At 26.4% G+C, this 24,677-nt stretch overlaps 1 protein-coding gene across 1 annotated transcript in view; it reads right to left on the bottom strand.

Moving 5' to 3' along the window:
* The window catches only part of LOC111629840 (glutamine--fructose-6-phosphate aminotransferase [isomerizing] 2-like), a 44,438-nt gene that overhangs the window by 5,868 nt on the left and 13,893 nt on the right, over positions 1-24,677 (bottom strand). The window contains exons 10-28 of the mRNA XM_023373749.1: positions 19,261-19,284; positions 18,642-18,767; positions 18,497-18,555; positions 18,272-18,400; positions 17,299-17,360; positions 17,132-17,211; positions 16,560-16,583; positions 8,923-8,946; positions 7,782-7,926; positions 7,591-7,661; positions 7,426-7,518; positions 7,152-7,345; positions 6,032-6,152; positions 5,782-5,939; positions 5,598-5,712; positions 983-1,166; positions 792-862; positions 627-719; positions 353-546 (exon numbers count right to left, since the gene is read on the bottom strand). Coding sequence (XP_023229517.1) covers positions 353-546; positions 627-719; positions 792-862; positions 983-1,166; positions 5,598-5,712; positions 5,782-5,939; positions 6,032-6,152; positions 7,152-7,345; positions 7,426-7,518; positions 7,591-7,661; positions 7,782-7,926; positions 8,923-8,946; positions 16,560-16,583; positions 17,132-17,211; positions 17,299-17,360; positions 18,272-18,400; positions 18,497-18,555; positions 18,642-18,767; positions 19,261-19,284 — 1,967 coding nt within the window. The remainder of the gene's footprint in view (positions 1-352; positions 547-626; positions 720-791; positions 863-982; positions 1,167-5,597; positions 5,713-5,781; positions 5,940-6,031; positions 6,153-7,151; positions 7,346-7,425; positions 7,519-7,590; positions 7,662-7,781; positions 7,927-8,922; positions 8,947-16,559; positions 16,584-17,131; positions 17,212-17,298; positions 17,361-18,271; positions 18,401-18,496; positions 18,556-18,641; positions 18,768-19,260; positions 19,285-24,677) is intronic.

The following is a 24,677-nucleotide window of genomic DNA, read 5'->3' as shown; positions in this document are numbered from 1 at the left end:
AGGAAGGAAAAAAAAACTACAAAAGAACAGTTTACTTTGTCTAATATGTTAAATTTCTTCACTAAAATTTGTTGCTTTGTTTGAATCATAAGGTTTCTTCAAGAGACTATTTTTCACAAATCCTAACTAAAATTTGTCTTATTACAAATTAAATTATAATATTCAATTTCAGAATATAATAATAATTATTTTTTATTTTCCACTAAATAACAAATGTAAATATTTAAACTGTAAAACAGTGATGGTATACACCAAAAAAGAAACAAGACAGTCTAATTTGCTGGATGAAATTTTTAAACCTAATAAATTGGTTAATTGTCTTATTTAATTTAGAACTGTATATTATTCTTACCGCAATAGCACTATGATAGCTAGTACCACAACCAATCAGCAACAATCTTCGGCATCTCTTAATTTCAGGAATGTAATCCTTTATTCCTCCCAACACAACCACATTTGTGTCAAAATTAACTCTTCCTCTCATGGTATTGATCACTGATTCTGGCTGTTCAAATATTTCTTTCTGCATAAAAGAACTAAAATTTCCTAAAAAACAAACAATTTTTTGAAAAATATTCTCAAATGGCAAAGTACTTTCATTATACAAAAATAATAATAATAATTACCTTTCATGATTTGTTGTATCTCCATTTTTAACGTTATTATCTCTCTTGCAGTTGATTCATCCAAAGTACGTTTAAGACGATGAATTGTCAAGTCTAAAATTAAAGATTTGCACTAAGTCTTTTAATTTAAAAAACTTGTATTTATAAACTGGTAGCGACCCTTACCTCCTTCGGAGACTGCGGCTACATCGTCGTCTTCCAGAAATATTACTCTATTAGTATGCTCGATTATGGCACTGAAATGAATTTTAAAATGAGTAGACACCCTTATGATTAAGAAACAGGTTTACAATGACGACGACGATAACCACTTTTACAAAGCAGAAATTAAACTTATCACCTCAAAATCATCTTACCTGGCATCAGAGGCGAAAAAATACTCTACTTCGCTATCTTCTCCAATGGGGTGAAATTCTGTCGTCGAGTCAGATCGCTGAATTCCTCCGGCTTTGGTCGCAGTAGATGACAGGATGGCATTCTGTCCGAAACGAAGATCGGCTGCTACAAACACAATTTGATAAATTTTAAACGAAAAAAATCAAGACATTTCACGGTGTTTATTCTTGTTTTNGCAGAAGGGGTTAAATTAATTAACCCCTTCTGCACCACGCTCGAGTACTAATTAATTATTTAATATTTGGTACTAATTAATTAATTAATTAGTACCAAATATTCAAGAATAAATCAATTTATGTTTGTTAGTTTTTGTACCGAGAAGGTGCTCAACTGGAGCAGACACCTGCAAAATAAATGTTCAGAAGTGTGTCTTGCTCTACCTCAATAGTTTCGTGCATTTTCCAGTTAACAGTGACCTGTTAATACAGAAAACAGTTGATTAACATCGTTGTGTTGGTAATTACAGGGATTGAAGTAAATGACTTATTTTAGTAATAAATTCAAGAAGTGAGATCACAGAATAATTCTCTGTATTACTATAATGCAATTGAATTTTGCATTTTTGTTCTGGGAAGCAATCATAAAATGTCCTTGTGAATGCTACTGTAAGTCAACTTAAAATATATATATATAATAGGATAAGTAATAAAAACTGTTATATTCTGATGAACTAGGAATATTAATGACACTAAATTTTTAAATAATAGGTTTAAGCAGATAGGAAAAAAGAGAAGGCCTCTCAGATATTTTAAACCTCACTAAAAAAAAAAGAAAGAAAGAAAAAAAAAAACACATTCTGCAAGGGTTTTTCTATATAAAATTATTATGACATCATAATGCCAGGCTGCAATTTTTAATTTAAAACAAATAACTTTTGGTGCTGAATCTGAAACTAAGTACTTTTTCTTTATGGCGACATTATTTTTCAGGTCTTTAATCACAGAAAATGAGAGATCATGTAAATATTTTACACTTGTGTGTCAAGTGATGTATAACTGATCTCAGTTTATTATAGTGTTAAATTTGTTTTAGAATTGATCTTTATGTAGTAAGGTAAAAATTTTAAATAGAAATCAATCTGGTTTAGACTGGAAGTTTGTAACTAAGTAATTAGGGCTTTGGTCCTAAGCTTTCCATGTTTCAATTTGGTCCAGCTTTGTGTTTCAATTTTCATCTATCTAACTCCATTTTCAAAATGGATGGATGGACAGATGGTGGGAATGTGTAGGTCTGCAATTTGAAAATTGCAACACCAAAATAAAAACTGATTATTATAAGAATTAACATATGGTACTTATTAATAGGGTTCCTATGCACCTAGAAAATCATGGAAAATCAGGGATTTTCATTAGTGTTCAGAAAAAGTCATGGAATGTCAGAGAATTTGTTTCCTTGTTGATTTTTTTGCTGGCAGTATGCTTGATTACTTCTTGCTGTCTGCAGATGGCTACACTTAATGTGGTGCAATACAACTTATGAAAAAGGGTGCAGAATATTTTCAGGACCCAAAATTTCTATTCTCAAGCATACACGAAATTTACAAAGTACACAAAATGATAATACCATTTAAATTATTTATCATTTTAATAATTTTGATTGCATAACAAAACAATTTCTGATTTTTTTTCCAGTTCATTAATATTTTAATAAATTTCCTGAACTTTATAAGAGATAAATTTAATAAATATATACTTTTGTACATGGATTATGTAGAATTTGTTAATGAATAATAAAAAATAATTTTTTTCTTTTTTTTTGATTTATGGTTGTAGATTAATAACAGAATTTTAATAAAACATTTTATTTTTAATTTTAATAATTTGGCAATTATAAAAAATATNTGAAGTATAATTTTTTATTGTTTTTATATTTTTCAATATATTTATTTTGTTTGTACAAAATAAAAAAAATAATTTTTTACGATACAAGTCTTCGTTAGGCTTAACATCAACGAAAATTCAACGCGAAGCGACACGCAACGGAGAAAAATTTCAACATCGAATACATTAAACTATTTTTTCGTACATAAATCTGTTATCCGAAATATCAGTTATACGAACAACCCCAGTCCCCAATTGATTCGGAAAATCGACGCTCTACTGTATATATTATGAGGCTGATTATAAATTTAGTAAGTGAGTGGCTGCAGACACTTCAATATTAGCTTGTACACTCTCCAAACTTATTGTATTTTCTTGCAAATACAAGCATGTTCTTATGTGGAAAATTGCTTGTTCCTGTACTTTTTAAACATGTCCTTCTTCACTTGGAAATATAAACTTATGAAATGCATTGTTCAGAATTAAAAATGAAAATACATTTCTAATGCTTTCAAGCACAGTTTATTTGTACATGGTTGGAGCAGTTGTCTCTTGCTGAAATAGGCACAAAGGAATAATCTACGACAATATCTCAAAGAAGTATTGATATTTATTCCGTTTCTATTATGCTTATGCACATCTTTGAAAACATTTATTTGGAAACCTTGAATATTCTTGAAGAAATGTTCTAGAGTAAATAGATATAGGCAACCTGCAGTCCTCTGACTTTTGCTATGATCCATATAGTATGTGTAATGTATGATTTGCAATAAAATCCAAAGTTTTTAGTGTTTCAGCATGATCTCACATTGAAATGTGTTGTATGATCTCTTACAGTAAAGATACCCATGCCTGAAATAGAACTGTTTCTGGATTAATTTAATTATTTTCCAGTGCTTTGATTGGTATAAAATCAAAGCAGATTTTCTGAATTTAAATCTTTGAAAATAAACATTTAGTTTCCATAACATATACATTATACATTAATTATAAATTTTTATTCTACGATTTCTGTAAAAAAAATATATGCACTTTGTTGCTAGAAGTTAATCATTTGTTGCCATGAATAATAGAAAATTCATTTACCAGTGCTGAAGAAATTATTATTAAAAAGCATTCGTGTAAGAATTTGAACAAGATTTTAAATTGTAAAATTTGAAAGTATTCAAATTTTTAAGACTTGATCACATTAAATTTTGTACACAAATTTATTTTAGAAATGTTATGCCCACTATCCTTTATTTTTAAAAATTAAAATTATTTTGATATTTATGAATACATTTTGACAAAAAGGATAATAAATAGTGAAAAAAAATTAACAAGATTTTACCTTCAAACATTTATGAATAGAATTTTCTTGTTTTGATTATACTTAAATTATGTCCATCACAGTTAAAATCCAAATATTTCAATAGGCTTAAAATATTCAATAAAAGAATTAGGCTAATCAAAAACTATTAAAACTGTTTTTATAATTATAAATAGAAGCAATTTAATATTTTTTTTTAAAGATTAATTTGAACAACTAAAATTTCAGGATGTTTGTCTAGACTCTAGACAATAAGCAACTCAGTAAGCAAACTAACAACAGTTAATTACATGTCATTGACATGCTCGCTTAACTACTTGTTAACTAAATATACCTTAAACTAGTTTGAGGTTTATCTAGTTAACAAGTAGTTAAGCGAGCAAGTCAAATGAGCAAGTTAAATGACCTATAGTTTGCAAACTTAAAGAAAAGATTCTTCTCTAAATATTCATGTTATATTATTTGAAAAGTTTAGGTTGTTATCTTCTCTACATTATAATGAATTATGGTCACTTAATCTGAATTAGTTATATATTATAATTTTAATAAATAATAGTTTAAAAACATGATGNGAAAGATCTAAATTGTGTTCCTAAACAAAATGCTAATTCATAATCAAATAGTACAAATTCTATACATGAATTATTTATGAAATTTTTAAAAAATTATTTTCAAATTTATAAAAGAAAATAAAAATATTCATATTTTCATCTTCCAGAACCAGAAATCCATACAAACACAATTTGATAAATTTTAAACGAAAAAAATCAAGACATTTCATGGTGTTTATTCTTGTTTTTTAATAAAAACTTCTAATTCTTTAACTTGCTTTTGACAGCTGTATTTGTGATTTTATTTTTTGAATTTCATATTTAGAGAAAGTTTAAAATTTTAGTTTAGATTTTTATTTTTAAATATTTAAATTTAAAATTAAGAAAGAAAAAAAAAAAAAAAACAGCCATTTGACATTTACTATAATGGAAGAAGTGACATTCATAAATTTTTTTTTTTTACATTTTTAATTGTGTAGAAATACCGGAAAGAAACGAGGTCAGGGCATAACTTTTCAGACAAGTATCGCCTCCAAATCATGGTCAAACCTTGACCTGAATACCATTTCTCTCTTTATTTTCATTGTAGACAATTTGACTTAGGTGATTTTAATATTCATAATTGCAATAATTTGACATATAAAATTAAATATGCCATTATAACAATCTTTTACTTTAGATATTCTCCAGGAGAAGCATCTTATGCATTCAAAATTTAATAATAAACTTTGATCTTTCCCTCTATCATCATTAAGAATTTTCTAAATTTAATGTATGAACTTCTCATATTTTTGGTAAAAAAAAAGTTTAATTTTTTAGTTTAATACACACAAAAAAAAAATATGTTAAACAAGATTTTTAGTTCATTATTTATGATTAAGAAGCAGCATATTACCTGGCAACTTTTTCAATCCCTGAATAATTTCTGCCCTTCTGGGATGCATAGATATTCTATCTTCACACATGACCAAAGAAAACATTACCAATGATATAAACTGACTTGTATAGGCCTGTTTAAAATGCAAAAATTTTATTATTTTCTCATATATTATTACATAAATAATAAAAATGTTACTTACTTTAGTGCTGGCAACTCCAATTTCTGGTCCTGCATTGATATGAACACCACAGTGGCTCTCGCGACAGATGCTGCTACCAACAGTGTTTGTTATGCCAACAATCAAGGCTCCCCTCTGTTTACAATATCTTAAAGCCATTAATGTGTCAGCAGTCTCTCCTAAAACATAAAAAATATTTTTAAAATAATAATTGATGTGAATAATTAAAAACTTGAATTAAAAATAATAAATTTTTAAACTCAAAGATTACCAGATTGAGATATGAAGAAGCAAACATCATCTCTAAAAATGGGTGTGTTACGATCCAGAAAGTCACTGGCTAATTCAACCATTACGGGCAATTCTGTCAGTTCTTCCAAGATCTGTCTTGTCTATATTTAGAAAGAATAATTAAAAATATCACATGGTCTGCCATTGTAATATATTTTAAATTTAAAAGTTAAATAAATATTTTGCCCATTCAGCAACAGGACACTTAAACTAAATTGAGGATTCTTCAGTTTTTCACTAAATTATTTTTGAAAAAAAAAGAACAGTATCAATCATAAATGCACTTTTCTTGATAAATATATTGAGGAAAAAAATGACTTTAAAAACAATTTCTGTTCCAAATTTTTAGGATTTTAGAAAAACGTCAAGAACACCACAACAAAATTCATAGAATAATGGCCAAATACATCATTAAATTGGAATGCAAAACATATAAAAGGAACAATAGGTCTAAGATAAGAGCTATGGAAATGAGATCATTAAGATTTGTGTATGGATATTCAAGACTGGCCATAGAAAGTATGACAAAATAAGACAGTAAGTAAGTGTTGTCGAGGAAATTGTGGATTTTAGAAATATATGAAGAATTTAGATGGGGAGGACTAAGTGGAAAAGTCTGGCATCACACTGGATTACAGAGAAATTGGATACAAGCTAAGGAATAGATTGATGATAAGATGGAGATAACTCATCCTAATGGATTAGGTAGCAGAAAAGTAATGCATGAAATTATCTTTTTTTATATTCTGAGGAAGGAAAAAAAACTACAAAAGAACAGTTTACTTTGTCTAATATGTTAAATTTCTTCACTAAAATTTGTTGCTTTGTTTGAATCATAAGGTTTCTTCAAGAGACTATTTTTCACAAATCCTAACTAAAATTTGTCTTATTACAAATTAAATTATAATATTCAATTTCAGAATATAATAATAATTATTTTTTATTTTCCACTAAATAACAAATGTAAATATTTAAACTGTAAAACAGTGATGGTATACACCAAAAAAGAAACAAGACAGTCTAATTTGCTGGATGAAATTTTTAAACCTAATAAATTGGTTAATTGTCTTATTTAATTTAGAACTGTATATTATTCTTACCGCAATAGCACTATGATAGCTAGTACCACAACCAATCAGCAACAATCTTCGGCATCTCTTAATTTCAGGAATGTAATCCTTTATTCCTCCCAACACAACCACATTTGTGTCAAAATTAACTCTTCCTCTCATGGTATTGATCACTGATTCTGGCTGTTCAAATATTTCTTTCTGCATAAAAGAACTAAAATTTCCTAAAAAACAAACAATTTTTTGAAAAATATTCTCAAATGGCAAAGTACTTTCATTATACAAAAATAATAATAATAATTACCTTTCATGATTTGTTGTATCTCCATTTTTAACGTTATTATCTCTCTTGCAGTTGATTCATCCAAAGTACGTTTAAGACGATGAATTGTCAAGTCTAAAATTAAAGATTTGCACTAAGTCTTTTAATTTAAAAAACTTGTATTTATAAACTGGTAGCGACCCTTACCTCCTTCGGAGACTGCGGCTACATCGTCGTCTTCCAGAAATATTACTCTATTAGTATGCTCGATTATGGCACTGAAATGAATTTTAAAATGAGTAGACACCCTTATGATTAAGAAACAGGTTTACAATGACGACGACGATAACCACTTTTACAAAGCAGAAATTAAACTTATCACCTCAAAATCATCTTACCTGGCATCAGAGGCGAAAAAATACTCTACTTCGCTATCTTCTCCAATGGGGTGAAATTCTGTCGTCGAGTCAGATCGCTGAATTCCTCCGGCTTTGGTCGCAGTAGATGACAGGATGGCATTCTGTCCGAAACGAAGATCGGCTGCTACAAACACAATTTGATAAATTTTAAACGAAAAAAATCAAGACATTTCATGGTGTTTATTCTTGTTTTTTAATAAAAACTTCTAATTCTTTAACTTGCTTTTGACAGCTGTATTTGTGATTTTATTTTTTGAATTTCATATTTAGAGAAAGTTTAAAATTTTAGTTTAGATTTTTATTTTTAAATATTTAAATTTAAAATTAAGAAAGAAAAAAAAAACAGCCATTTGACATTTACTATAATGGAAGAAGTGACATTCATAAATTTTTTTTTTTTACATTTTTAATTGTGTAGAAATACCGGAAAGAAACGAGGTCAGGGCATAACTTTTCAGACAAGTATCGCCTCCAAATCATGGTCAAACCTTGACCTGAATACCATTTCTCTCTTTATTTTCATTGTAGACAATTTGACTTAGGTGATTTTAATATTCATAATTGCAATAATTTGACATATAAAATTAAATATGCCATTATAACAATCTTTTACTTTAGATATTCTCCAGGAGAAGCATCTTATGCATTCAAAATTTAATAATAAACTTTGATCTTTCCCTCTATCATCATTAAGAATTTTCTAAATTTAATGTATGAACTTCTCATATTTTTGGTAAAAAAAAGTTTAATTTTTTAGTTTAATACACACAAAAAAAAAATATGTTAAACAAGATTTTTAGTTCATTATTTATGATTAAGAACAATTAGTAATTTAATTTTATTTAATAGAAATTCAGAGAAATTTTTTAAGTAAATATAATTAAGAGCTAATTTAAAATTTTTTATTAATTACATTGTTATAAACATTTATAGTAAATAACAACAACAAGAAACATTAATAAATAACAGAATATTAGAGACTTATGTCGCTTGATACAAATTGTACTTTTTAAAATTTTAATTTTTTCAAAAAATTAAAATCAACATCTTTAATATTGTTAAAATATCTTGCTTATATAAAAATGTAAGTCGTTTAATTTAATGATAGAAAAAGATATACCTTCTTCTTTCTTGGTCTCAACAGCTGAAGAGAGAAACATGCAAGAAATTGCATAAGAGGTCAGCATGCATTACACTATTTGTGCAAAGACATCACATACAGGAAACTTCCTTTTCAACTAAGATAAACTTAAACTACTAATAGTGTAGTTTGCTACAATGACAGACCACAGATTAAAAAGTGAAGATATAGAGAATTAAGTAAATTAGATAGACAATAAACAGCAAAGTTAACGTACAGGATCGACTGCCTGCCTCTGATCTGTAAAATATTCTTTATCGAGTGTATAAATTCAAAACAAACAATGATGGTTTTGCACTTTGTCACTCATGTTAGAACTTTTATAAGATTTTAGTATAAAATTTCCAGTTTTCATACAACACTTAGAAAAATAGTTTTCAATATACAGTATGATCTTTGGTTAACTTAAGTTTAATACATAGTGTTTTTAGATCAAATTGTATCATTTACATAAACACATGATTGGTTATCTTTACAGCTTTCAGATAATTCTAAATGTATTTGTTGGATATAAGAGTTGTCAATAAAGAATATTCTACTAGTCGCAGACAAGTAGTTTTATTTATTTATCTGAAACAAGTTTGAAGAATTAATATACAATATAGACACATAAAAAGAAATAAAAACAACACTAACTGACAAAAACATATGTTAGATCAAAGTTAATGTTAAAATAAACCATAAATTAATTTAAAATCTTAAGAATTTAATCATATTGGAAAAGAAATATTAACTCTTTACTGTTTTCTATTAATAATTCAGTCAAAATAATCATGCTTATTTCTAACTTGTAATTTTATATTTGTTTATAAACTAACCTTAAATATTTCTATCCAAATAGTTCATAACAAAATAAATTTTAAGATTTTGTATAAACTTTACTTATCAATATTTTATATATTGTGTAATGTTTAGTGGAAAATAATCTGAGAAGTTAGCACAATTATAGTGGCTTTAGATCTAATATCAATTTTATAGAAAATTATGAGAATATCATCAATGTATTTTGTACTGTGTATTTGCATTTTGCAGTTTATATGCACTTGTATTTCATATATAGCTAAATAATTTGTGACCTTAAATTAATTCTCATACAATCTTATTATCTCAAAACCTTAAAAATCAACAGATAATTTGACAAATAATGAACAAATAATTTGACCAACACTGATGCTCTTTGTCACCTTTGTTTTACTGTCTGATAAACTGGTCTTTAGTCTAGGAAACGTATCTGTTTGTAGTAGAAGTATTAAAGCTAGATAACCAAGAGAAAATAGTATACTTTCTAATATTAAATTTATTGAAAATTGTGATAAAATTTTATAGAAAAATTGAAATTTCCAGTATCATCATCATCATTATCCAAAGAGCACTGTGCAACATGAAAGATCTAAATTGTGTTCCTAAACAAAATGCTAATTCATAATCAAATAGTACAAATTCTATACATGAATTATTTATGAAATTTTTAAAAAATTATTTTCAAATTTATAAAAGAAAATAAAAATATTCATATTTTCATCTTCCAGAACCAGAAATCCATTCTACAATATATGCATATACATTGACAATTTTGTATTTAAAACAAGTTGAAATTTATATGCAACAACATGATCTGAATATATATTTTCTTTGCATAAAACATTTCTAAACCATTTTTGCTCCAAAAAGATTTTGTGCTATTTGCTCCAAACTCAAGTATTTTCAGGCTATACAATCATTTGAGATCAATAAGAGAAATTAAGTTCAAATAAAGGCACAGATTACTCATATTTGAGTCATCTAAAAATAAAAATAGTTTTTTTTCGAAAAGGTTTGAACTTGATTGTGTGTTTGAGGAAGAGATTCCTTATCATCAAGTATATGATTAAAGCATATTAAAGATGTTTAAAAAGTGTACAAAATAGTAAAATCGTTGTTTAGAAAGATAGATTATTACTGTAACTCATTAAAAATATAAATTGTTATAAATGATTTAATAATAAGAAACAAATAAGAAATTTCGATATTTAAATTTTGCTTAATTTTTTGTGTTAAAACCTAACAAGTACAGTTCTTTCAAGAAAAACCTGGAAAATTCTTAAGTAATTCAATTCAAATAACTCAAAATTTTGCTCTACATAAAGAAAAATTTATTATTATTTCTTCATATAAACATTTGGATTTAGTTTGTACAAATACAATACATAATTAATATTTCTTTAAACTAAAGCCAAATGGTTACTGGATTAAATTGGTCTACACTGCTGCTACAAATAACTATTAAATACAGAGTAATTTGGCACTAGAGGTAAGTGTTAGGTGCCATCTCTTATTAAATTTAACTAATAATTATAATTAAATTAATGTTTATTAAATAATTTATAAAATTCTGAAAGAAAAGAATCAGCTCAAAGCAAGACTCACAACTGCCGTTTTTCATTAAACTTTATACTTTATTTTTAATCAGCATCACAGACAAAAATTTTGCAAAATTCAAGTAAAAATAATGATAAAGTAATCAATAATGGATTTTGATAATCAACAACAGGATTTCTTTGGGATAAATTCAATGGCAAGTGATTACTCAATTTAATGCCAACTCAAAAGTTGATTTTATTATAGATGATAAAACAAAATTAATAAAGCTTCTCTATAGAATATTTACAGTTAACCTATATAAAGTTCTAAAATTCAAATAAAAGTTATGTTTATACGCTGTACAAGGATAAAGATGACACTGAGCACCAATGAGTGATCAAGTCAATCACCATTCCTTATGATTTTGACAATAGAAAATAAATAATGCTTATCATAATTTTGTAGCTTGATCATATAAATCTTGTTTCTTAGCAATAAATTCTAAACTTTGAAAGACAGAATAAAGATTTGCAGTATTTGAATTCAAAAATGTAATTTTAAATATTCAAGCAAATATTCAAATTAATGTTTCTAAGAAAGCATTATAGTCAGAATGTAATACTTAAATCTTTATGTCATCCTGACAGGGACAAGTTACAAGAAAACATGAAAAATAAAAACAGTATTAAAAGTAAAAACAGTAAAGAGTTAAGTTTTTGAATTGATTAGAGAAGTTTTTAACAGCTGCATTTTCCTTACATAAAGTAATGTTATAGGAAAAATATTTAAGATTTCTTTTTAAATAAGTAAAAACTATTGAATATCTATTATCCATATTGCAACTGAAAAATAAACTTTTAAGTTAAAAATAAATGGGGCCATATATAAAAATAGAACAGGATTTGTACAATTCAATTAAAATATGACAAAACCAGGATTCTAACATCCAGTCTGGCGAGAGTCTGCTAGAATGAGATCAAGGACGCTAACAGTAAAGTTAAGATCTGTCCGTAGTAAATTTATGTCAGGTTTAATGTAGAAAATTATATATAAAACAGCACTTGTACAAGTTTGCAATGAAACTTAAAACTGTATAAAATAAAGCTTGAAAAATATGTTCTACAATTGTTTCTCTGAACAATTAAATTAATTTAGACATATAAAACTTCATTAAAGGAAGTCTTAGATAGTTTAAATTTAATCAAGGGACTGTTTTGGACTTTCAATGGGTTGAACTTTATAAAATCCAAACTGAATTCCATTATTTTGAGTAGTTGTAATAAAGGCAGGATTAAAGAAGCTTTTCATATAGATAAATGATAGTAAAGATAAGATAGTGGCTAAAAAGCAGTTGTTTGAAAGTTAACTTATAAATTATTTATAAATAAGTTCCTAGAAAAATAATCATGAATTATTAAAATCCATTACAGAATAACATAGCAAAGTAAAATGCTGATGAAAATGTATGTAAATTTTGGAATAATAATTAATATTTAAATATTCAGAAATAACTGATTTTTTAAGAATAACTTTTGTGTAATTTTGTATTTCTATTTCAATAATTATTAAAATCAAACTGAAATAAATAAAATAAATACAGTAGAGCGTCGATTTTCCGAAAGTCAATCATCCGAAAGAATTCCAGTTGGCAAATTTAAATTTTCGCCAGTACTGTGGTGCTTCAATCTTTGTCTACGTCTTGGGCTACTCAAATATTTTACGTTTTTGATACTAAATTAACATCTGAAGTATAACTTTTTATTGTTTTTTATATTTTTCAATATATTTATTTTGTTTGTACAAAATAAAAAAAATAATTTTTTACGATACAAGTCTTCGTTAGGCTTAACATCAACGAAAATTCAACGCGAAGCGACACGCAACGGAGAAAAATTTCAACATCGAATACATTAAACTATTTTTTCGTACATAAATCTGTTATCCGAAATATCAGTTATACGAACAACCCCAGTCCCCAATTGATTCGGAAAATCGACGCTCTACTGTATATATTATGAGGCTGATTATAAATTTAGTAAGTGAGTGGCTGCAGACACTTCAATATTAGCTTGTACACTCTCCAAACTTATTGTATTTTCTTGCAAATACAAGCATGTTCTTATGTGGAAAATTGCTTGTTCCTGTACTTTTTAAACATGTCCTTCTTCACTTGGAAATATAAACTTATGAAATGCATTGTTCAGAATTAAAAATGAAAATACATTTCTAATGCTTTCAAGCACAGTTTATTTGTACATGGTTGGAGCAGTTGTCTCTTGCTGAAATAGGCACAAAGGAATAATCTACGACAATATCTCAAAGAAGTATTGATATTTATTCCGTTTCTATTATGCTTATGCACATCTTTGAAAACATTTATTTGGAAACCTTGAATATTCTTGAAGAAATGTTCTAGAGTAAATAGATATAGGCAACCTGCAGTCCTCTGACTTTTGCTATGATCCATATAGTATGTGTAATGTATGATTTGCAATAAAATCCAAAGTTTTTAGTGTTTCAGCATGATCTCACATTGAAATGTGTTGTATGATCTCTTACAGTAAAGATACCCATGCCTGAAATAGAACTGTTTCTGGATTAATTTAATTATTTTCCAGTGCTTTGATTGGTATAAAATCAAAGCAGATTTTCTGAATTTAAATCTTTGAAAATAAACATTTAGTTTCCATAACATATACATTATACATTAATTATAAATTTTTATTCTACGATTTCTGTAAAAAAAATATATGCACTTTGTTGCTAGAAGTTAATCATTTGTTGCCATGAATAATAGAAAATTCATTTACCAGTGCTGAAGAAATTATTATTAAAAAGCATTCGTGTAAGAATTTGAACAAGATTTTAAATTGTAAAATTTGAAAGTATTCAAATTTTTAAGACTTGATCACATTAAATTTTGTACACAAATTTATTTTAGAAATGTTATGCCCACTATCCTTTATTTTTAAAAATTAAAATTATTTTGATATTTATGAATACATTTTGACAAAAAGGATAATAAATAGTGAAAAAAAATTAACAAGATTTTACCTTCAAACATTTATGAATAGAATTTTCTTGTTTTGATTATACTTAAATTATGTCCATCACAGTTAAAATCCAAATATTTCAATAGGCTTAAAATATTCAATAAAAGAATTAGGCTAATCAAAAACTATTAAAACTGTTTTTATAATTATAAATAGAAGCAATTTAATATTTTTTTTTAAAGATTAATTTGAACAACTAAAATTTCAGGATGTTTGTCTAGACTCTAGACAATAAGCAACTCAGTAAGCAAACTAACGACAGTTAATTACATGTCATTGACATGCTCGCTTAACTACTTGTTAACTAAATATACCTTAAACTAGTTTGAGGTTTATCTAGTTAACAAGTAGTTAAGCGAGCAAGTCAAATGAGCAAGTTAAATGACCTATAGTTTGCAAACTTAAAGAAAAGATTCTTCTCTAAATATTCATGTTATATTATTTGAAAAGTTTAGGTTGTTATCTTCTCTACATTATAATGAATTATGGTCACTTAATCTGAATTAGTTATATATTATAATTTTAATAAATAATAGTTTAAAAACATGATGTTATACAGAGAAATATATAATAAACTCATTGAAATTTTTATCAATTGTAATTAGCAAATAAACAACTTTTACTGTAAGTTATACATGTGACCAATCACACAAACATGCTATATGGTATTTTCTATACTACAAGACATATCATACGTTAAAGTTTTCATTTGAAAATAATTTTTAAAATAAGGACAAATATTACAAATTACTTAGTTTTTCATTCAAATTACATTTGAAAAGAGAAACCCTACATAATTCTCTATGGCTGGGATGGACAACCTTTTTCTACATAAGGATCATAATTAAAACTTTCAAACTAGCACAGGCCACACAAAAAAATGCAGGTAATCAGAATTATTTGTTCATATATAATTATAAATTAACATATATATACTTAATGTGACTTCTGGAACTGATACAAATATAATATATCTGAAAAATTTGGCAGAATATTAAGTTCCTGCTAATTTTAAAATATTTTTGAGAGGAGCGTTGGTTAGCTGATTTCTTGTTTTACTTTTTCCACAAATGAATTTGTGGAAAAAACATATTCACAACTTGCAGAAAAAACAATAGAATTTTTATTGCATACTTTCTTAAGTTAGGAAATTTATGAAACTTTTATCAAAGAATATCAAAGTCTATCAAACTTTTTCTTTGAAAAGGTGTCTTTCAGATCAAAATTACTTTGCAAGTCTATCTCCAATTGAAGTTCATTTGATACATTTTCCATATTTACTGAAAAAGTCGCTAAAAAAGAAATCTGTATTTCATTTTCTCAGCTAAGGAATAGTTTAATAAATCTAGGTTAATAGTACATAATTTGCAAAGAAACCAAAAAACTAAAGCCTTACAGCTCTACACAAAGTGTCAAGTGAAATCAAGTTAAACTACAGGACATGTACAAAACATGCTCTTGGTATTTACTACAACTATAGACTGCTCAATGTCGGTATTTTACATTTTTGTTTTACTTTTATTTTATATATTTTTTGAAATATTGTGTGTGATGCAGGCTGCACAAATGCTAATGAGAACCTGGAATTGTTAAACCTTGCTCTATGGAATACATGTGTGTTTAAATGTAACCATTATATTAATTTAAATTTATCATTACAAACTTGAGGAGCAAATGACAGGGTTGATAATTCGAAACACTAGTACAGCAAAATTCAGATTTTAATATATAAGATAATCTAAATAGTCTGGAATCACTATATATTGTTTGAAAACAAATTTTGTTCTATGTCTCCAGATTTCTTAGATAATTTGCATAATATTCAATAATAATCATTATTTGAACCAAAGTGGCAATATTTATGCTAAAACTGAAAAAGTGAATTCTTGTGCATCATAATGATGAAAATCGACACACTTATTATTGTTCTATTCCATTTATTAGACAATTCAACAAGCATAATTAATAAATTCAATTCAACTTCTCGTAATCTTTTCAAAACATTTATATTTCAATAACCATATGATCAAATTCTACATTTGTTACGAATTCAGGTAATTTGTTAAACACTAAATACATATTTTCTATTAATTGCTAAATGAAAATCAAACTAAAAATTAAAATTAAAGTAAGATAATAACAACAAAAAAAATTATTTTTGCATTTCTTATTAAAAAAAAAATATTTAAAAAAAATAATTAAAAAAATAGAAGAAATGTGTACCTGAATTCTGCTTGTTGTCTGCATCTGTACAGTAGTCAAATTGTCAAAAAGTCAAATAAGGGAAGATCATGCAGAAAATAGACAAAAAGAGTGACAGATTAGAAATGAATAAACCAAACCATCTAGACCAAAATATATAAATATAACAAAAAAAATTAACTTTTAATCTGTTAATAATTGGAGACATGGAACCCTTAGCAAAGCAATGAGAGCAGAAATTCTTTATGAAGCAAAGAAAAAGAGATCCCCAAAAGAAATAAGAAAAGAAAAATGGATGTAGAGTTAATACATGAAAATAAAACAAATATACATATAATTTTTATTGATTTTATAGAAAATTGAAGAGAAAGATTTTATTCCAACAGAACAAAATGTACACCGAAATGTCTGGAGAATGCAGAAGAGTGCAGAGGAGTTTTGCATAAATGACAAAAACCTGCCACCACAACCACAAATTTATTAATATTCGAGCAAATATATTATTGCTTAGTGAGTTTAGTAGTTCAAAATTATTACATAAAAAATAATTTTTTTTTTAGAATTCCATTTATAATATTCTGGAAAATTCTTACCCTTACTGTAGAATACAGGAATGTAATCAGTTGATAAATGTGTTTTACTTTTTATGCCAACAAGAAGAGGGCTTCCTCTCCTAAATTATATTGTTAAAATATTAAAATTCATTAAAAATAAAATCCTAATTTTCCTGGATATTTGTTTTTATATAAAAGTTCTTTACCGAGTAGCCACACATTGTCCTGGATATTTTCTGCTTTTGAACACAAGAGCAAAAGCACCTTCCTGTAATATAAATTTAAGATAATCATTTACATAGATAATTTCATTAAAATGTTTTGTTAAAATGGTATTTTCACATACTTTAACTCAAATAACTTAAATATATATTCATATTCCACCTATAATTTGATAAAATGACTATTAAACTATTGATACTCATTCATCATATTTCAAAAATCAAATTCTGCTTCAAATATAAAAATTTGTGCAAATCAGATGCCAGTTTTTAGTATGAGTAAATCAAAAGATATGTGACACCAAACTTAATGAATATATTTTTGTTTCATGCATTTAATTAAAAACTTAAATAAAATTAAAAATGCTCTGATATAGAAAAAATGAAAAAAGGTCAGTATATGTATCAAAAATTAAATCTGTTGTCATTAAATGTTAATACTACTATAGAATGAATCTCAATTATACATCTCAGATATAATTTACAGTTACAAATTGTTGGAATGTTGATTTTTGGCTATGTTCCAAAACATTGAAAAGAACAGTTCTTTTAAAAAAAGCTGAATGAATTCACCATTCCAATGATTTCTTGATTTGTTATCAATGCAAGTAAAAAAAAATATAGAAGAAATTGTATAGCAGAGAACAAAGCAATTGAAATTTTACTCATTTTCAATCATACATGATATAATGAAATAGCATTATTAATTCCACTTCCACATCTAAGAGAAGTTGTAAAATTTGGTCCTAAATTATCATCTCATTTATTTTAAGGAATATTTTGAAACTTAAAATTATTGTAAAGCATTTTAAAAATGGTATCTGAATTTATAGTTCCTTGTAACAGGAAGAGAATTTTTAATCATCTAATCATCAAATGTCCCAAACATATAAAAAGAAATATTCAAGTGTATGATAAAAATTAAAATATCATTTATAATAATTCAATTAAAACATACCAATTGTTGAATGACTTGTTCAACTAATTCTCTGAAAGAAAGATCAGGATGATCATCATGAATTAGTTTAACTAATTTGGCAATTACTTCGGTATCAGTATCAGATTCAAATTCAAATCCTCTCTTCAGCTGAAAGAATCAAAATGAAAATATATTTTTAATTGTAAATCAAAATTCTAAAATTTTTTTGATTACTTAAAATAAATATAAAGAAAAAAGTCTTACCAAAAGTTGTTTAATATCTTTGTAATTGGTAACAATTCCATTATGAACCACAACAAATTCTGAAGAAAAATATAAGAATTAAATTTCTCATCTACCAGTACAATAATATTTTTTACACTTATAAGAAGAATAAAATTATTTATACCATTATTCACATCCGATCTCTGAGGATGACTGTTGGGAATACTTGGAGCTCCATGTGTGGCCCATCGTGTGTGAGCAATTCCGACGTGAACTGTATATTCCTGATCAAAATCTAGATCCTCATTATCTACCAAAATAGGAATGAAAATCAATAAAATGTTTAAATATTAATAAAAAAAACATTTACTATAATTAGATTAAAAACCTTGNGTATGAACTTCTCATATTTTTGGTAAAAAAAAAGTTTAATTTTTTAGTTTAATACACACAAAAAAAAAATATGTTAAACAAGATTTTTAGTTCATTATTTATGATTAAGAACAATTAGTAATTTAATTTTATTTAATAGAAATTCAGAGAAATTTTTTAAGTAAATATAATTAAGAGCTAATTTAAAATTTTTTATTAATTACATTGTTATAAACATTTATAGTAAATAACAACAACAAGAAACATTAATAAATAACAGAATATTAGAGACTTATGTCGCTTGATACAAATTGTACTTTTTAAAATTTTAATTTTTTCAAAAAATTAAAATCAACATCTTTAATATTGTTAAAATATCTTGCTTATATAAAAATGTAAGTCGTTTAATTTAATGATAGAAAAAGATATACCTTCTTCTTTCTTGGTCTCAACAGCTGAAGAGAGAAACATGCAAGAAATTGCATAAGAGGTCAGCATGCATTACACTATTTGTGCAAAGACATCACATACAGGAAACTTCCTTTTCAACTAAGATAAACTTAAACTACTAATAGTGTAGTTTGCTACAATGACAGACCACAGATTAAAAAGTGAAGATATAGAGAATTAAGTAAATTAGATAGACAATAAACAGCAAAGTTAACGTACAGGATCGACTGCCTGCCTCTGATCTGTAAAATATTCTTTATCGAGTGTATAAATTCAAAACAAACAATGATGGTTTTGCACTTTGTCACTCATGTTAGAACTTTTATAAGATTTTAGTATAAAATTTCCAGTTTTCATACAACACTTAGAAAAATAGTTTTCAATATACAGTATGATCTTTGGTTAACTTAAGTTTAATACATAGTGTTTTTAGATCAAATTGTATCATTTACATAAACACATGATTGGTTATCTTTACAGCTTTCAGATAATTCTAAATGTATTTGTTGGATATAAGAGTTGTCAATAAAGAATATTCTACTAGTCGCAGACAAGTAGTTTTATTTATTTATCTGAAACAAGTTTGAAGAATTAATATACAATATAGACACATAAAAAGAAATAAAAACAACACTAACTGACAAAAACATATGTTAGATCAAAGTTAATGTTAAAATAAACCATAAATTAATTTAAAATCTTAAGAATTTAATCATATTGGAAAAGAAATATTAACTCTTTACTGTTTTCTATTAATAATTCAGTCAAAATAATCATGCTTATTTCTAACTTGTAATTTTATATTTGTTTATAAACTAACCTTAAATATTTCTATCCAAATAGTTCATAACAAAATAAATTTTAAGATTTTGTATAAACTTTACTTATCAATATTTTATATATTGTGTAATGTTTAGTGGAAAATAATCTGAGAAGTTAGCACAATTATAGTGGCTTTAGATCTAATATCAATTTTATAGAAAATTATGAGAATATCATCAATGTATTTTGTACTGTGTATTTGCATTTTGCAGTTTATATGCACTTGTATTTCATATATAGCTAAATAATTTGTGACCTTAAATTAATTCTCATACAATCTTATTATCTCAAAACCTTAAAAATCAACAGATAATTTGACAAATAATGAACAAATAATTTGACCATCACTGATGCTCTTTGTCACCTTTGTTTTACTGTCTGATAAACTGGTCTTTAGTCTAGGAAACGTATCTGTTTGTAGTAGAAGTATTAAAGCTAGATAACCAAGAGAAAATAGTATACTTTCTAATATTAAATTTATTGAAAATTGTGATAAAATTTTATAGAAAAATTGAAATTTCCAGTATCATCATCATTATCCAAAGAGCACTGTGCAACATGAAAGATCTAAATTGTGTTCCTAAACAAAATGCTAATTCATAATCAAATAGTACAAATTCTATACATGAATTATTTATGAAATTTTTAAAAAATTATTTTCAAATTTATAAAAGAAAATAAAAATATTCATATTTTCATCTTCCAGAACCAGAAATCCATTCTACAATATATGCATATACATTGACAATTTTGTATTTAAAACAAGTTGAAATTTATATGCAACAACATGATCTGAATATATATTTTCTTTGCATAAAACATTTCTAAACCATTTTTGCTCCAAAAAGATTTTGTGCTATTTGCTCCAAACTCAAGTATTTTCAGGCTATACAATCATTTGAGATCAATAAGAGAAATTAAGTTCAAATAAAGGCACAGATTACTCATATTTGAGTCATCTAAAAATAAAAATAGTTTTTTTTCGAAAAGGTTTGAACTTGATTGTGTGTTTGAGGAAGAGATTCCTTATCATCAAGTATATGATTAAAGCATATTAAAGATGTTTAAAAAGTGTACAAAATAGTAAAATCGTTGTTTAGAAAGATAGATTATTACTGTAACTCATTAAAAATATAAATTGTTATAAATGATTTAATAATAAGAAACAAATAAGAAATTTCGATATTTAAATTTTGCTTAATTTTTTGTGTTAAAACCTAACAAGTACAGTTCTTTCAAGAAAAACCTGGAAAATTCTTAAGTAATTCAATTCAAATAACTCAAAATTTTGCTCTACATAAAGAAAAATTTATTATTATTTCTTCATATAAACATTTGGATTTAGTTTGTACAAATACAATACATAATTAATATTTCTTTAAACTAAAGCCAAATGGTTACTGGATTAAATTGGTCTACACTGCTGCTACAAATAACTATTAAATACAGAGTAATTTGGCACTAGAGGTAAGTGTTAGGTGCCATCTCTTATTAAATTTAACTAATAATTATAATTAAATTAATGTTTATTAAATAATTTATAAAATTCTGAAAGAAAAGAATCAGCTCAAAGCAAGACTCACAACTGCCGTTTTTCATTAAACTTTATACTTTATTTTTAATCAGCATCACAGACAAAAATTTTGCAAAATTCAAGTAAAAATAATGATAAAGTAATCAATAATGGATTTTGATAATCAACAACAGGATTTCTTTGGGATAAATTCAATGGCAAGTGATTACCCAATTTAATGCCAACTCAAAAGTTGATTTTATTATAGATGATAAAACAAAATTAATAAAGCTTCTCTATAGAATATTTACAGTTAACCTATATAAAGTTTTAAAATTCAAATAAAAGTTATGTTTATACGCTGTACAAGGATAAAGATGACACTGAGCACCAATGAGTGATCAAGTCAATCACCATTCCTTATGATTTTGACAATAGAAAATAAATAATGCTTATCATAATTTTGTAGCTTGATCATATAAATCTTGTTTCTTAGCAATAAATTCTAAACTTTGAAAGACAGAATAAAGATTTGCAGTATTTGAATTCAAAAATGTAATTTTAAATATTCAAGCAAATATTCAAATTAATGTTTCTAAGAAAGCATTATAGTCAGAATGTAATACTTAAATCTTTATGTCATCCTGACAGGGACAAGTTACAAGAAAACATGAAAAATAAAAACAGTATTAAAAGTAAAAACAGTAAAGAGTTAAGTTTTTGAATTGATTAGAGAAGTTTTTAACAGCTGCATTTTCCTTACATAAAGTAATGTTATAGGAAAAATATTTAAGATTTCTTTTTAAATAAGTAAAAACTATTGAATATCTATTATCCATATTGCAACTGAAAAATAAACTTTTAAGTTAAAAATAAATGGGGCCATATATAAAAATAGAACAGGATTTGTACAATTCAATTAAAATATGACAAAACCAGGATTCTAACATCCAGTCTGGCGAGAGTCTGCTAGAATGAGATCAAGGACGCTAACAGTAAAGTTAAGATCTGTCCGTAGTAAATTTATGTCAGGTTTAATGTAGAAAATTATATATAAAACAGCACTTGTACAAGTTTGCAATGAAACTTAAAACTGTATAAAATAAAGCTTGAAAAATATGTTCTACAATTGTTTCTCTGAACAATTAAATTAATTTAGACATATAAAACTTCATTAAAGGAAGTCTTAGATAGTTTAAATTTAATCAAGGGACTGTTTTGGACTTTCAATGGGTTGAACTTTATAAAATCCAAACTGAATTCCATTATTTTGAGTAGTTGTAATAAAGGCAGGATTAAAGAAGCTTTTCATATAGATAAATGATAGTAAAGATAAGATAGTGGCTAAAAAGCAGTTGTTTGAAAGTTAACTTATAAATTATTTATAAATAAGTTCCTAGAAAAATAATCATGAATTATTAAAATCCATTACAGAATAACATAGCAAAGTAAAATGCTGATGAAAATGTATGTAAATTTTGGAATAATAATTAATATTTAAATATTCAGAAATAACTGATTTTTTAAGAATAACTTTTGTGTAATTTTGTATTTCTATTTCAATAATTATTAAAATCAAACTGAAATAAATAAAATAAATACAGTAGAGCGTCGATTTTCCGAAAGTCAATCATCCGAAAGAATTCCAGTTGGCAAATTTAAATTTTCGCCAGTACTGTGGTGCTTCAATCTTTGTCTACGTCTTGGGCTACTCAAATATTTTACGTTTTTGATACTAAATTAACATCTGAAGTATAACTTTTTATTGTTTTTTATATTTTTCAATATATTTATTTTGTTTGTACAAAATAAAAAAAATAATTTTTTACGATACAAGTCTTCGTTAGGCTTAACATCAACGAAAATTCAACGCGAAGCGACACGCAACGGAGAAAAATTTCAACATCGAATACATTAAACTATTTTTTCGTACATAAATCTGTTATCCGAAATATCAGTTATACGAACAACCCCAGTCCCCAATTGATTCGGAAAATCAACGCTCTACTGTACTCGTAAATATTGCTAATAAACTGGATATTGAAAAATACTCCATATTTATTTATTTATTACATTTCATTCTTATAACACTGAAACAGTTTTATTTTAAAAAGTCATTTCTAACTTTTGATTTCCTATCCATTTCTAACTTATTTGTTGAAGATATTATTTTCTTCCTTAAAGAATATTTTCTCCCTTTTGTTTTTTATGTCATCAATATAGATTTGTGAGCCCGAGGGTTTTGAGGGCGTACATTTTTGAGTTTAACATATTTTTACATTAGAGGATAAAAAAATAATTTATCGCAAGTTATAACGGAAATAGATCGGATGTCGAATTTTACACATCCACACGGTGGGAAGGATGAAAGTCAAGTCATCGTCGGTTTGTTAATTAGTCAACGTGCACGTGCTAATTAGTCAGCATAACAAGTAAACGACCTGTTGGCTCAGTGCCAACGACGATCGTATAAAAACGATCGTCACGGGAAGTTCAGGGCGACCGTCCCTCCACGCGATCATCTGGAAGGTCTGACGTCCCGATCCTGTCCGAGGAGAAGCCGGTATAAGACATAAGCCTGTGACAGCCAGCCAGCTTCCATAGTCCAGAATGATCGGCGCATACCTTCATCCAACATAAGGTATACCTGACCGCCAATATAACTTTCTCATTCTAGAGCCTTTGTAAACTCTCTCCCGCGGCATAGTGACTAGTTAGATCGCCATTATAGGTAAATTTGTGTTATCCACATTTAAGCATTAAGTCTGTAACTGTCTTATGTATACTCCTGTAAATTAATTTTAGTTATAGAATAAACCTTTATTTTGTTACTAGCAGACCCGCCACGCGTTGTTTTGGCTCAAAATGTATCTATTATAAATGTTTAACACTTCTCCCATGTGTGGGGGGAATTTTTCGAAAAATTTCTTCTTAGTGTACATTCTCTTGGCGTACCCTATTAAAACGCAATCAAAAACGCAAAAACCCACATATAAAATAGTATAATAGAAGCCAAGTTTTTCACAGTAAGCCTTAATCCTGTCCCTCTCCCCCGCGGGGGAA

Source organism: Centruroides sculpturatus, unplaced genomic scaffold, assembly GCF_000671375.1.
Source record: "Centruroides sculpturatus isolate CEXI.00-Female unplaced genomic scaffold, Cexi_2.0 scaffold588, whole genome shotgun sequence".
NCBI classification, from domain to species: Eukaryota; Metazoa; Arthropoda; class Arachnida; order Scorpiones; family Buthidae; genus Centruroides; species Centruroides sculpturatus.
This window is presented reverse-complemented; position numbering and strand designations above follow the sequence as displayed.